The sequence below is a fragment of the Ornithorhynchus anatinus genome, chromosome 2, assembly GCF_004115215.2.
Source record: "Ornithorhynchus anatinus isolate Pmale09 chromosome 2, mOrnAna1.pri.v4, whole genome shotgun sequence".
NCBI classification, from domain to species: domain Eukaryota; kingdom Metazoa; phylum Chordata; class Mammalia; order Monotremata; family Ornithorhynchidae; genus Ornithorhynchus; species Ornithorhynchus anatinus.
This window is the reverse complement of record NC_041729.1, coordinates 169,561,246-169,576,648: the sequence shown is the minus strand read 5'-3', so window position 1 is coordinate 169,576,648 and position 15,403 is coordinate 169,561,246. Positions and strand designations below refer to the sequence as shown.

Below are 15,403 nucleotides of genomic sequence, written 5' to 3'. Positions count from 1 at the left end.
CTTTCCTCTCCACCCAAATGGCTACCTTACTGTTACGGGCTCTCGTTATATCCCGGCTAGACTACCGTGTCAGCCTTCTCTCTGACCTCCCTTCCTCCTCTCTCGCCCCGCTCCGGTCTATTCTTCACTCCGCTGCCCGGCTCATCTTCCTGCAGAAACGATCTGGGCATGTCACTCCCCTTCTTAAACAACTCCAGTGGTTGCCTATCGACCTCCGCTCCAAACAAAAACTCCTCACTCTAGGCTTCGAGGCTCTCCGTCACCTTGCCCCTTCCTACCTCTCCTCCCTTCTCTCTTTCTACCGCCCACCCCGCACGCTCCGCTCCTCCGCCGCCCACCTCCTCACCGTCCCTCGGTCTCGCCCGTCCCGCCGCCGACCCCCGGGTCACGTCCTCCCGCGGTCCCGGAACGCCCTCCCTCCTCACCTCCGCCAAACTGATTCTCTTTCCCTCTTCAAAACCCTACTTAAAACTCACCTCCTCCGAGAGGCGTTCCCAGACTGAGCTCCTCGTCCCCCTCTACTCCCTCTGCCATCCCCCCCTTTACCTCTCCGCAGCTAAACCCTCTTTTTCCCCTTTTCCCTCTGCTCCTCCACCTCTCCCTTCCCATCCCCACCGCACCGTATTCGTCCGCTCAACTGTATATATTTTCGTTACCCTATTTATTTTGTTAATGAATTGTACATCGCCTTGATTCTATTTAGTTGCCATTGTTTTTACGAGATGTTCTTCCCCTTGACGCTGTTTATCGCCATTGTTCTCGTCTGTCCGTCTCCCCCGATTAGACCGTAAGCCCGTCAAACGGCAGGGACTGTCTCTATCTGTTGCCGACTTGTTCATCCCAAGCGCTTAGTACAGTGCTCTGCACATAGTAAGCGCTCAGTAAATACTATTGAATGAATGAATGAACTTAACTTCTCGTTGCCCCAATTCCCTCATCTGTAAAATGGGGATTAAGACTGTGAGCCTCATGTGGGACAACCCGATTACCTTGTATCTATCCCAGCGCTTAGAACAGTGCTCGGCACATAGTAAGCGCTTAACAAATACCGACGTCATTATTACTGGGTTCAGAGCACGGTCATATGTCAATCTGTGCTATTTACTGAACGCTTACTTTGTGTAGAACACTGTACTAGGCACCTGGGAGAGTACAACAGAGGTGGTAGATACATTCCCTGTCATGACAGATTTACAGTCCAGAGCGGGAGACATACTTTAATACAAACAAAAGCTCCTGGGGGGTAGGGAACATGTCTGTTTATTGTTACATTACGCTCTCCCAAGCGCTTAGAACAGTGCTCTGCACACAGTAAGTGCTCAATAAATACGACAACGAAATAATGAATAATAAACACTTGGGAGAGTAGAGTAACCAAGGTAGACACCATCCTTGCCCACGAGAAGCCTACTGTGGGCAAAGGACTGTACTGAGCAGTCGGTCGAGTGCAATATTTAGTAGACCCAATCTCTGCCCTCAAGGAGCTCACAGTTTACATGTACAGAGCACTGTACTGAGCACTTGGAAACGGACAAGAGTAGGTGCCATCCCGGCCTCAGAGAGCTTCCAGTCTACTGTGTGAAGAACACTGTACCGAGTGCCTGGGAGAGGACAATAGCAGACAGAATCCCTGCCTTCAAGGAGCTTAAAATCTCCTGGGTACGCAGCATGGCCCCCTACCCTAAAGATGCTTAAACTTTAGGCGGGGAGTCCTACCGGTGACTAAGTAGGTCAGTGGGAATAAACAGGCTGATCTTTCTGGGCAGCGGGTGCGTTTCTCCTGGGGAATCATCTCAACTCCTACGGCACATTTCATCGCCCCGAGGATCCTGCTCAGCGACGCATAACTAATGAACTGAACTGTGACGAAAACTCGCAAAACTTTCTCAGAGAGTAGCCCGGGTCTCCTCCTTCCTGCCATCCTTCAAAAGCGCGGCGCCCTCGTTTCGAGGTCGCCGCCCCGCGTCCTCTAATATGTCCACTTCAGGAGGACAGGGATCCGGGACCTCGAGGCCTAGCGGCTAAAGTACGGGCCCGGGAGTCACAGAGGCCTGGTTTCTAATCCCGGCTCCGCCACTTGTCTGCTGTGTGACTCTGGGCAAGTCACTTCGCTTCTTTCTACCTCGGGTAGCTCATCCAATAATTATAATAATAATTTCGGTATTTGTTAGGTGCTTACTATGTGCCGAGCACTGTTCTAAGCGCTGGAGTAGATACAAAGTAATCGGGTTGTCCCACATGAGGCTCACATCCTTAATAATAATGTTGGCATTCGTTAAACGCTTACTATGTGCAGAGCACTGTTCTAAGCGCCGGGGTAGATACAGGGTCATCGGGTTGTCCCACGTGAGGCTCACAGTTAATTCCCATTTTACAGATGAGGGAACTGAGGCACAGAGAAGTGAAGTGACTTGTCCACAGTCACACAGCTGACAAGTGGCAGAGCTGGGAATAGAACTCATGACCTCCGACTCCCAAGCCCGGGCTCTTTCCACTGAGCCACGCTGCTTCTCTTAATCCCTGTTGCCGAATTGTACAGTCCAAGCGCTTAGTACAGTGCTCTGCACATAGTAAGCGCCCAATAAATACTACTGAATGAATATTCCCCATTTTACAGATGAGGTGACAGAGGCCCAGAGAAGTTAAGCGGCTTTCCCAAGGTCACACAGCAGACAAGTGGCAGAGCCGAGATTAGAACCCAGTCCTCTGATTCCCAGGCCTGGGCTCTTTCCACTGGGCCACGCTGCTTCTCACTGAGTGCTCACTACGTGCGGAGCACTGTACTAAGCACCGGGAGCGGACGATACAACAGCGTTGATAGATACGTTGCCCGACCACGATGAGCATACAGTGTAGAGAGGGGGACGGGAATTAATACAAATATAATTGATAGAAATGTACATAAGTGCTATGGGGCTGAGGGTGGGGCGATTATCAAATGCCTAAAGGTCACAGATCCCAAGTGCCCGGAGGAATCCGAAGAGAGAGGAAGATGGGGAAAAGAGGGCTTAGAGAGTTATTTCCCTTTACAACACCAGCTAATTGTGGAAAGGGAACGTATCTGCCAACTCTGTTATCCTGCACTCTCGCAAGCGCTTAGTGCAGCGTGCTGCACACAGTAAGCGCTCACTAAGTACGCTCGATCGATTGATTTATGGCCTTAAAAGACGGACAGACTGTAATGCCAAGACGATTTCTGCTCATTTAACGGGCAAACCACGATGACTGGCGCACTGTTTCTCAAGCTGTCTGGCGGCGGTTGCGTTGTTACCCCTAAAGGGGATAATAAAACCTGGATTCGATTAGAGATTTGTAAAGCCCAAACAAATAGAATACACACAACTGATTTAATAAACATTTCTGAACAAGTAAGTGGTGGGACGGACTGATTTTTCTCAGTGTCCTCTTCGAGGAAGATGCCGGAAACGATCTTCCCCACGAGCAGAACTCGGGGGCGGATGAGAAAGCGAGCTGCTGGAACCAACTCCACCCCCTTTCTGAAGTTTCTTCCCTCTGAAGTTTCCCCGGCGACGTCTCCCTGGATCCCGCCGGCGCCCTGTGCGGGAGGATCGCTTCGGGGAGGTCTGGGGATTCGATATCAGGGAGGCGGCGTGGCCTAGTGGATAGAGCCCGGGCCTGGGAGTCAGAAGGACCTGGGTTCTAATCCCGGCTCTGCTGCGTGACCTCGGACAAAGCCCTTCACTTCTCTGGGCTTTCGTTCCTTCGTCTGTACAACAGGGATTAAAACTGGGAGCCCCACGTGGGACAGGGACTGTGTCCAGTTGGATAAGCTTGTATCCACCCTGGTGCTTTGTACAGTGCTTGGCACATAATAAGCGCTTAATGATGCCATAAAAAAATAAAATAAAAAACCCCAAAAATGCACTCCAGGGTTTTTTGGCCCCCCGTTGGATCGTAAGATCCTCATGGGCAGGGACTGTGTCTTCAAGATCTAGTCTTCTCTCTAGTCTTACTAGGGTAATCTGCACGCGTTCATTCACTCAGTCGTATTTATTGAGCGCATACTGTGTGCAGAGCACCGTACTAAGCGCTTGGAATGTACAATTATACACGGTACAGTGCAGGCACTGCTGGGTAAATATCGCTGATCAGAACGTGACTGGATTCAATAAATCAGTGGAGTATCTATTGAGGTTCCCTCTCAGGGTGGCACCTGGAGGGTTTCCAGTCCTCTACCAGTCTCGACTACAGGAGGGAGAGTCAAGTAGAGGCCTGTCCGTTCCATTCCTACTACAAGTCAAAAACTCACCCATGGCGGGGAGCAGCGGCCCGGGAGAGAGTCGAGGGCAGAGACTCGAGTTTACTGCCTGGAAGGCGGTAATTCGTTCAAAAGTATTTATTGAGCGCTTACTATTATGATGTTGGTATCTGTTAAGCGCTTACTATGTGCCGAGCACTGTTCTAAGCTCTGGGGGAGATACAGGGTCATCAGGTGGCCCCACGTGAGGCTCACAGTCTTAATCCCCCTTTGACAGATGAGGTCACCGAGGCCCAGAGAAGTGAAGTGACTTGCCCACCACTGACAAGTGGCAGAGCCGGGATTCGAACCCATGACCTCTGACTCCCAGGTCCGGGCTCTTTCCACTGAGCCAAGTACTATGTGCAGAGCACCGTACTAAGCACTTGGAATACGGTCAACTACTTCCGGATTTTTACCAAGAAAACTCTGTGGATCCACTCCGGGAACGATGGCAGATGGAGAGCGGGGCCTTCTGGGAGAGAGGCGTCCATAGTGTCGCTATGGGTCGGAAACGACTCACCGGCATGAGACGAGGCAAGATATACCGAGCGCTTTCAGCGGGAGGTTCCTCGCGTCACAGGCGAATGTTCCGCCGGAGGCTTTGAGCCCGTGCCCCGCTTCCATACCACGTTAGAGCGGCTCCGAATACCGTTGAGCAACTATTCCTGCATTCATTCAATGGTTCATTCATTCGATAGGATTTACTGAGGGCTCACTATGCGCAGAGCACCGTACTAAGCGCTTGGAATGAACAAGTCGGCAACGATGGTATTTATTGAACGCTTCCTGTGTGCAGAGCACTGTGCCAGGGGCTTGGGAGAGTGAGAAGCGGAACGGCCCTAGGTGGGAGAGCACGGACCTGGGAGTCAGAAGGACACGGCTTCTTAATCCGGCTCTGTCACTTGTCTGCTGTGTGACCTTGGCGAGTCACTTCATTTCTCTGGGCCTTAAATCACCTCATCTGTAAAATGGGGATTAAGACCGTGAGGCCGATGTGGGACAGGGACTGTGCCCAACCCTATTTGCTCGTATCGTTCCAGCGCTTAGCAAATACCATTAAAAAAAGAAAGATGAAAACATGACACCATGACATAGGTGGAGGTTCCATGGCCACATAAAGCCTCCATCCACCTCCAGCTTGCAACCTTTATTTTTGAGGCCTAGCACTGGAAACGGACATGGAGGCTGAGATCCCCATTTAAGGATTAGTTCATTTGTTTCAGGATGCCCCGATGCTCCTTTTTTAAAAACGTAGTTCACGTTCCGCGCTCGCTGTGTGCCAGGCACCGTACTAAGCGCTGGGGTAGATAAAAGCTACAGATGAGAGAAGCAGGGTGGCTCAGTGGAACGAGCGTGGGTTTGGGAATCAGAGGTCATGGGTTCGAATCCCGGATCTGCCACCTGTCAGCTGGGTGACTGTGGGCAAGTCACTTCACTTCTCTGTGCCTCAGCGACCTCATCTGTAAAATGGGGATTTAGACTGTGAGCCTCACGTGGGACAACCTCATTACCCTGTGTCTACCCCGGGGCTCAGAACAGTGCCCTGCACATAGTAAGCGCTTAACAAATACCAAGATTATTATTATTATAAAAGCTAATCGGGTTAGACACGATCCATGTTCATTCATTCAACAGTATTTATTGAGCGCTTACTGTGCGCGGAGCACTGTACTGAGCACTTGGAATGTACAATTAGGCAACAGATAGGGACAATCTCTGCTCAATAACGGGCTCACAGTCTAAAAGGGGGAGACAGAGAGCAAAGCGAAACAGAACAAAACGTATTCCACATGTGGCTCACAATCTCAATCCCCATTTTACAGATGAGGTCACTGAGGCCCAGAGAAGTGAAGTGACTTGCCCAAGGAACACAGCGGGCATGGGGCAGAGCCGGGATGAGAAGCCGGGTTCTTCTGAGAACAACTACGGTGTCCTCAAGCACTGTCCTAAGAACGGGGCTAGAAGATAATTAGGTTGGACCCTTCTCCCTCTTAACTGTAAATACCCTGACTGCCTTCCCCATTAGATTGTAAACGCCGCAAGGGTTTATTAATCCCACTGGACTTCCCCGACCGCTTAGTACGGTCTTCTGCACAAGGCAGAGGCACCCAGTCACTGCACACACACTGAACCAATGGGTGGAAATCGATGGAAATTGGAAACAGTATGGTCTAGTGGGTCAAGCAAGACCCTGGGTTCTAATCCTGACTCCGCCCCTCGTCCGCCTGCGTGACCTTGGGAAAGTCACTTCACTTCTCCTTGACTCTATTTATCTTGACTCTATTTCTCGCCATCGTTCTCGTCCGTCCGTCTCCCCCGATCAGACCGTAAGCCCGTCGAACGGCAGGGACCGTCTCTATCTGTTGCCGACTTGTTCATTCCAAGCGCTTAGTACAGTGCTCAGCACATAGTAAGCGCTCAATAGATACCAATGAATGAATGAATGAATTCTCTGTGCCTCAGTTCCCTCACCTGTAAAACGGGGACTAAATCTTGGTCCCTCCTACTTAGATGGTGAGCCCCATTTAGAACAGGGACTTCGTCCCAGTCGATTAACTTGCATCCACCCCAGTGCTTAGTACAGTGCCTGGCCCATAGTACGCCCTTAATAAGTACCATAATTATTATAAGAATTATTCACCGGAGAAGAAACCAGTTAGCTGAGAGGAGTGGGACCCTCGATGTTGTCTACTCTACGGGTGCCGTGTTCTTCCCACGGGGACCGGGCCTACCTGGTGATTCCAGGCAGTGGGGATCCTCCGGAAGGGTCCCTGGGCACCCCTTTTCCTCCTGCCCCCCATTAACAGTCTCCCCCTCTAGACTGTGAGCTCACTGCGGGGAGGGAATGTCACGGCTTATTGTTGTTCTTTCCCAAGCGCTTATTAATAATGTTGGTATTTGTTAAGCGCTTACTATGTGCCGAGCACTGTTCTAAGCGCTGGGTAGACATAGGGGAAGCAGGTTGTCCCACGTGGGGCTCACAGTCTTAATCCCCATTTTACAGATGAGGGAACTGAGGCACAGAGAAGTTAAGTGACTTGCCCACAGTCACACAGCCGACAAGTGGCAGAGCTGGGATTCGAACTCATGAGTCCTGCTTCCAGGGCCCGTGCTCTTTCCACTGAGCCACGCTGCTTCTCTTATTACAGTGCTGTGTACACAGTAAGCGCTTAATAAATATAACTGAATGAGCGCATGAATGAACACACCATGGACCTCTCCTCATCCGCCCAGTGGGACCAAGCTTAATGAGAAGCAGGCTGACTTAGTGGAAGGAGCCCGGGCCTGGGAGCCGGAGGACCTGGGTTCTAATCCCAGCTCTCTCATTCATTCATTCAATAGTTTTTATTGAGCGCTTACTATGTGCAGAGCACTGTACTAAGCGCTTGGAATGTACAAATCGGTAACAGCTAGGGACAGTCCTTGCCCTCTGATGGGCGCACAGTCTAATCGGGGGAGACAGACAATAACAATAGCAGTGAGGCTATCAAAGACTCGCTGTGTGCCGCTTAACTACTCTGTGCCTCAGTTTGCCTGTTGTCCCTCCTACTTAGACTGTGAGCTGGAGGTAGGACGGGGACTGAGTCCAACCCGATTCACTTATATTATAATAATAATGACGATAACTAAAATAATTGTGGTTTTTTTAAGTGTTTACTTTGTGCCAAGCACTGCACTAACACTGAGGTGGATATAAGCAAATCGGGTTGGACACAGTCCCTGTCCCACAAGAGGCGCACAGTCTCCATCCCCATTTTACAGATGAGGTAACTGAGGCCCAGAGAAGTAAAGTGACTTGCCCAAGGTAACACAGCAGACATACAGTGGAGCTGGGATTAGAATCCATTACCTTCTGACTTCCAGGCCTGGGTTCTAGCCACTACCCCATGCTGCCTCTATCTATCCCAGTGCTCAGAACGGTGTTTGACACATAGTAAAATTTAACAAATACTATTTAAAAAAAAAAATCGAGGAGGGGACGTGGGAGCGAGATTCAGTTCCAAAACAGACACTTTAGAAACGAAACAAAACAACTCCCCGAGCCAAATCCCAAACCATCTGGATGATGACTCTAATTTCCCCTTGCCAGAGCCCTACAAAAACAGATTGGGAAGACGGGAACCGTCCGTCTGGGATGCGTTTCTCCTCACTGGCGTCTTGAAGCGGTCCAGACCTTGGGGATCAGAGGTCCGAGATCGAGACCGTGAGAGCGCTAGCACAGTGCTCCGCACACAGAAAGCACTCGATAAATACAATCGAATGAACGAATGAGAATGGCTGGGCCAGAACAGGGAACCGTTACTGCCTTCTGCGCCCCCGGAGACCGCCGCGCCTGATTCCGGGGGGGAATTAGTTTCCCCCCTGGCACCAGCTTGGACTCCCAACTCTCTCTCCGCCCCGAAAGCCTCATTAAGGTCACGTCTCCTCCAAGAGGCCTTCCCTGATTAAGCCCTTCTTTCCCCAGGTCCCTCTCTCTTCTGCATCATAATAATAATGTTCGTATTTGTTTAGCGCTTACTTTGTGCAGAGCACTGTTCTAAGCACTGGGGTAGATACAGGGTAATCAGGTTGTCCCTCGTGAGGCTCACAGTCTTCATCCCCACTTTGCAGATGAGGTCACTGAGGCACAGAGAAGTGAAGCGACTTGCCCACAGCCACACAGCTGACAAGTGGCAAAGCCGGGATAATAATAATGATGTTGGTATATGTTAAGTGCTTACTATGTGCAGAACACTGTTCTAAGCACTGGGGTAGATACAGGGTGATCAGGTTGTCCCGTGTGGGGCTCACAGTTTTAATCCCCATTTTCCAGATGAGGTAACTGAGGCCCAGAGAAGTGAAGTGACTTGCCCACAGTCACACAGCTGACAAGTGGTGGGCTGGGATTCGAACCCATGACCTCTGACTCCCAAGCCCGTGCTCTTTCCACTGAGCCACGCTGCTTCTTTATCTATGTGCTTGGACCTGTGACCTATGGGCATCTGATATACGCCCCACCCTCAACCTCACTGCTCTTATGGCCATGCCTGTAAATTATACATTATGCATCATTCATCTATATTAATGTCTGTCTCTCCCTTCTAGGCCGTAAGCTATTGTTCTCGTCTGTCCGTCTCCCCCGATTAGACCGTGCGCCCGTCAAAGGGCAGGGACCGTCTCTAGCTGTTACCGATTTGTACATTCCAAGCGCTTAGTACAGTGCTCTGCACATAGTAAGCGCTCAGTAAATACCACTGAATGAATGAAAGGGAACGTGTCTGCCAACTCTTGCATTGTACTCTCCTAAGCGCTTAGTACAGTGCTCTGCACACAGTAAGCACTCAATAAATACCACTGAATGAACGGTCGTTCAACGGGATTTGGAGCTGCTCATTCGCTGGTCTAACCTGGCGCGGACCGGGGGGCGCGTGCTCAAAATCTCCGGCGGAACATTCGTTTGGGACGCGAGGAACCACCCAGGCTGTTCAGACGCGCGGCCTGGAAAACCAGGAGAGGATGAACCACGGGTGGGGGTGGGGTGGGTGGGGAGTGAAGAGGAGGGGGAAGGGTGGGATTCTCCCGCCCAGGCTGGAGCTCAAGGCTTCCGCCACTTTCGACACCCCGAAGAGTGCTCCGCAGAGACGCAATTTAGTTGGCGCTCTTTCCACGATGCGCTCAATCAGGTGCTCAGTAAATAGTGCCTGATTGAATCGTGCTCAACCTCACTGCTTATGAGTGGGCTCTGTCACTTGTTTGCTGTGTGACCTCGGGTAAGTCACTTCACTTCTCTTTGCCTCCTCTGTAAAATGGGGATTGAGATTGGGATCCCCCACTAGACCGTAAGCCCGTCAATGGGCGGGGATTGTCTCTGTTGCCGAACTGTACATTCCAAGCGCTTAGTACGGTGCTCTGCACATGGTAAGCGCTCAATAAATACTACTGAATTGGGATAGGGCCTGTTCCAACCTAATCTGCTTCTATTCGCCCCAGAGCTTAGTACAGTGTCCGGCACATAGAAGGGCTTCACAAATACGACAATTTATTCATTCGTTCATTCATTTCGGCCACATCGCTCCGAATAAGGTGAGCACTCAACAAATTCATTCATTCATATTTACTGTGTACAGAGGACTGTACCAACCGCACGGGAGAGTACGCTAGAACAACGGACGCATTCCCTGCCCACAATGAGCTTACAGTCTAGAGGGGGAGACAGACATTAATAGAAATGAAGAAATGACAAATAGGGACAAAAGTGCTATTTTACAAAAGTGGGGCCGGGAGGGGGAAATGAATAAAGGGAGCAAGTCACAGATACAGAAGGGAGTGGGAGAGGGAAAAGCTGAGGTGCTTAGTCAGGGAAGGCCTCTTGGAGGAGATGCGGCTTCAAAATATTCATTCAACAGTATTTACTGAGCGCTTACTAATAATAATGTTGGTATTTGTTAAGCGCTTACCATGTGCAGAGCACCGTTCTAAGCGCTGGGGGAGATACAGGGTAATCAGGTTGTCCCACGTGAGGCTCACAGTCTTCATCCCCATTTTCCAGATGAGGGAACTGAGGCCCAGAGAAGTGAAGTGACTCGTCCCAAGACACACAGCTGACATGTGGCGGAGCCGGGATTCGAACCCACGACCTCTGGCTCCCAAGCCCGTGCTCTTTCCACTGAGCCACGCTGCTTCTCTATGTGCAGAGCACTGTACTAAGCGCTTGGAATGTACAATTTGGCAACAGATACAGACAATCCCTGCCCACTGATGGGTTTACAGTCTAATCGGGGGAGACGGACGGACAGGAACAACAGCAATAAATAGAAGCAAGGGGATGGACACCTCATTAACAAAATAAATAGGGTAATAAAGATATATACAAATGAGCACAGTGCTGAGGGGAGGGGAAGGGAAGGAGGAGGAGCAGAAGGAAAGGGGGCTTAGCTGAGGGGAGGGGAAGGGGGGGGGGCAGAGAGGGAGCAGAGGGATTAGAATATTTTGGGGGGGGAAGAGGGGATGTGTTTCCCACCCGGTGGTCTGGTTGGGTGGGGCACGACAGACACCGCATTGGAGGAAGGCAGGCTGCCCCAGCCAGGCCCCCGGGTAGGCCGCAGCCTCGGCTTTCTCCATCCGGGACCGAACCCCCTCCCAGGAGACCCGGGAGAAGTGGTCGGAAATTTAGTCCAAATGTTCTACTCAGACAGGGAAAGGGCATATCAATTTCAAGTAGAAAATAAGAAAGCAAACAGCACAAATGGAATCCCAAATGGGGTTTTCCGGAGGAGGAAGTGGGGGAAGCCTATACCTCTATGTCAATGACTCTCCAAACTCCATCTCCAGCCCTGAGCTTTCTCCCTCTTTAGCCTCACATTTCCTCCTGCCTCCAAGACATCTCTACTTGGATGTCCTCCCGTCACCTCAAGCTTAACACACGTCCAAAACAGAATTTCTCATCTTCCCACCCAAACCTGTTCCTGGCCCCGACTTTCCCATCACTGTAGACGGCACCACCGTCCTTCCCGTCTCACGAGCCTATAACTTCGGTGTTATCTTTGACTCTTCTCTCTTCTTCGACCCATATATTCGATCCATCCCTAAATCCTGTCGATTTGTCCTTCACCACGTCGCTGCGATCTGCCCTCTCCTTTCCAAAGAAACTGCTTCCACATTAATCCAGGCACTTATCCTCTTCTGACTTGATTTCTCTAACAGCCTCCTTGCTCACCTCCCTGCTTCCCGTCTCTCCGGTCCATACGTAATTCTGCCGTCCGGATCATTTTCCCACAAAAACATTCTGGCCATGTTTTCCCTCTCCATAAGACCCTCCAGTATTGCCCACCCCCCATCCGCATCCAAGACTCCTTCCCATCCAATTCAAAGCAGTCAATCCCCTTTGCCGCCTCCTACCTCACCTCACTACTCTCCTACTCCAACCCAGCCTGCACACTTTGCTCCTCTAATGCCAACTTATTCGCTCTTCCTTGATGTCATCTATCTTGCCACCAACCTCTTGCTACCCACCTCTTGCTCAAGTCCTGCCTCTGGCCTGAAATGCCCTCTCACATTTTAGCCAACAGACAATTTCTTTTCCCCCTTTCAATAAGGCTTATCCGCTCCTAGAGGCCTTCCCTGACAAAAAAACCCCCTTTCCTCTTCTCCCACTCCCTTCTGCATCTCTCTGACTTGCTCCCTTTATTCGTGCCTCCTCCCACTCCTATAGAGTTTATATCCATAACTGTAATTCATCTATTTCTATTAATAGCTGTCTCCCCCTCAAGACTGTAAACTCCTTGTGGCCAGAGAATGTGTCTATTGTTTATTGTTGGGTCTATTAGAGAAACAGCATGGTGTGGTGGATAGAGCACAGGCCCGGGAGTCAGAAGGTCGTGGGCTCTAATCCCGGCTCTACCACTTGTCTGCTGTGTGACCTTGGGCAAGTCACTTAATAACGTTGGCATTTGTTAAGCGCTTACTATGTGCAGAGCACTGTTCTAAGCGCTGGGGTAGATACAAGGTAGTCAGGTTGTCCCACATGAGGCTCACAGTCTTAATCCCATTTTACAGATGAGGGAACTGAGGCACAGAGAAGTGAAGTGACTTGTCCACAGTCACACAGCCGAGAAATGGCAGGGCCAGCATTCGAACCCATGACCTCTGACTCCCAAGCCCGTTCTCCTTCCACTGAGCCATGCTGCTTCTCTGTGCCTCAGTTCCCTCATCCGTAAAACGGGGAGTGAGACTGTGACCGCCCCCCCCCACCATGTGGGATAAGGACTGCGTTCAACACTATTCGGTTGTATCCACCCCAGCTCTTTGTATAGTGCCTAGCACATAGTAAGCACTTAATAAATACCATTATTGTTATTATTATACTTCACTTAGTATAGTGCTCGGTACACAGTTAGCACTCAATAAATAATAATTATGGTGTTTGTTAAGCGCTTACTATGTGCCAAGCATTGTTCTAAGTGCTGGTCTAGATACAAGGTAATCAGCTTGTCCCACATGGGACTCACAGTCCTAATCCTCATTTTACAGAGGAGGGAACTGGTAACTGAGGCTCAGAGAAGTTAAGTGGCTTTCCGAAGGTCACACAGCAGACAAGTGGCAGAGCTGGGATTTGAACCCACGTCCTCTGATTCCTAAGCCCATCTTCCTGTCACTGTGCCACGCTGCTTCTCAAGTGACCGACTGACTCCTGGCGGGCAGGGAACGAGTCTGCTAACCCTGTTGTACTGGACTCTCCCAAGCACTCAGTATAGTGCTCCACATGCAGTAAGTGCTCAATAAATAACAATAATAATAATAATAATAATAATGTTGGTATTTGTTAAGCGCTTACTATGTGCAGAGCACTGTTCTAAGTGCTGGGGTAGATACAGGGTAATCAGGTTGTCCCCGTGAGGCTTACAGTTAATCCCTATTTTACAGATGAGGTAACTGAGTCACAGAGAAGTGACTTGCCCCCAGTCACACAGCTGACAAGTGGCAGAGGCGGGACTCAAACCCATGACCTCTGACACCGAAGCCCAGGCTCTTTCCACTGAACCACGCTGCTTCCCCAATTAAAGCGTATCAATAAAAACGATTAACTGACGAGGACTTTCGCCACCGCCCACAAGGTGTGACCCCCGGGCCGGTCCCAAAGACTTCTGAGGGCAACACTGGCCGATGGGCACAACGTAAATGCTAAACGCAACACTCCCTGCCTGTTCGGACCCTGCCAGGAGGGTCCTCGGAGGGCAACGGGGGCCCGGTGGGCGGGTAGGGGTGCCTCACGGGGCGAAGGGCACCCACGGCCGAGTGGAAGGCGCCTGGGCACTGCCGGGGCCGGGGTGGGGGGGGGGGGGGGGCGGGTCTTACCTGCTGCAGACGGCAGGAGGGGTGGGCGGGCCTTGGGGAGAAAGGTCCGGCGCGCTCTGGGTGTAGGCCAACGCCTTGTGAGAGTTGAGGCCCAGCTGACCGGTCGCGTCGGCCGAGTCCGGAAACTGCCCGCCCGAGCTCTTGCTGACGGGGCTGCTGGCGGGGGTGCCCTGGACCGGCGAGGGGCACGGGGACGACAGCGGGGAAATTTTCGCCAGGAGACCTGAGGAGAAACGCAGACGTCAATCGGTCCCTCAGATGAGAAGCGGCGTGGCTTAGTGGATGGAGCCTATATAGATTATTCTCTACAATGCTCTAGACCGTGAACTCGTTGCGGGCAGGATGTATTTCTGTTTACTGTTCGACTGTTCTCTCCCAAGCACTCTGTACGGTGCACCGCACACTGTAAGTCTTCAGCAAATATGAGTGACCGACCGACCTAGGCCCTATTCTCGACTCCACGGCTCGTCTGCCGGGTGTCCTTGGGCAAGTCGCTTCATTTCCGTGAGACTCGGTTCCCTCATCTGTACAGTGGGATTAAGGCTGGGGGCCCCATGTGGGACGGGGACCGCGTTCAACCTGATTACCTTGCATCCACCCCAGTGCTAATACAATGCCTAGAACATAATGAGCACTCAACAGATGCCATTAAAAAAATCGATATGTGATATTTATAGAGAACTTATTATACGCTGAGCCCTGTACTAAACGTTTGGTAGAGTACAATAAACAGAAAGATCTCCCGCCCACATCACGCTTACATCAACACAAGGTAGGGGACTGTCTTCAAATATTGGGAAGACCCTCCGGGTTCGGTAGGGCACCGCAGACGGAATTTCTATTTAAATCACTCTGAATTCACCGTGCCCCGCTCAAACTCTCTCCCCTAAACCAGGCTACGTCTCCGCCCTCATTAATAATAATTAATCACCGTGGTATTCGTTAAGCGCCCACTTTGAGCCAGGCACCGTACTAAGCGTGGGGGTTGATACGAGGAAATCCGACAGGACCCAATCCCTGTCCCATGCGGGGCTCATTATCTCAATCCCCATTTTTCAGATGAGATCATTAAGGCCCGGAGAAGTGAAGTGACTTGCCTAAGGTCACACAACGGACAGGTGGCAGAGTCGGGATTAGAACCCACGTCCTTCTGACCCTCATGCCGATACTCTTTCCACTAGGCCACGCCTCCCACGCTTACTGCCCCTCTTAACTCCCCGACCCTGTTGCTCTCTAGCCCCTGAGGTCCTTAGCAACAACTTTGGTGACACTCAATCAATTAAGGATATTGATTGAGCGTTTCCTGTG

The 15,403-nt window shown here is 51.0% G+C and overlaps 1 protein-coding gene across 3 annotated transcripts in view; it reads right to left on the bottom strand.

Annotated features, from left to right (window-relative positions):
• The window catches only part of PDE3A (phosphodiesterase 3A), a 298,794-nt gene that overhangs the window by 50,403 nt on the left and 232,988 nt on the right, over window positions 1-15,403 (bottom strand). For all 3 annotated transcript variants that reach the window (XM_029052392.1, XM_029052378.2, XM_029052387.2), the window contains exon 6: window positions 14,096-14,318. In XM_029052392.1, the coding sequence (XP_028908225.1) occupies window positions 14,096-14,318 (223 nt within the window). The remainder of the gene's footprint in view (window positions 1-14,095; window positions 14,319-15,403) is intronic.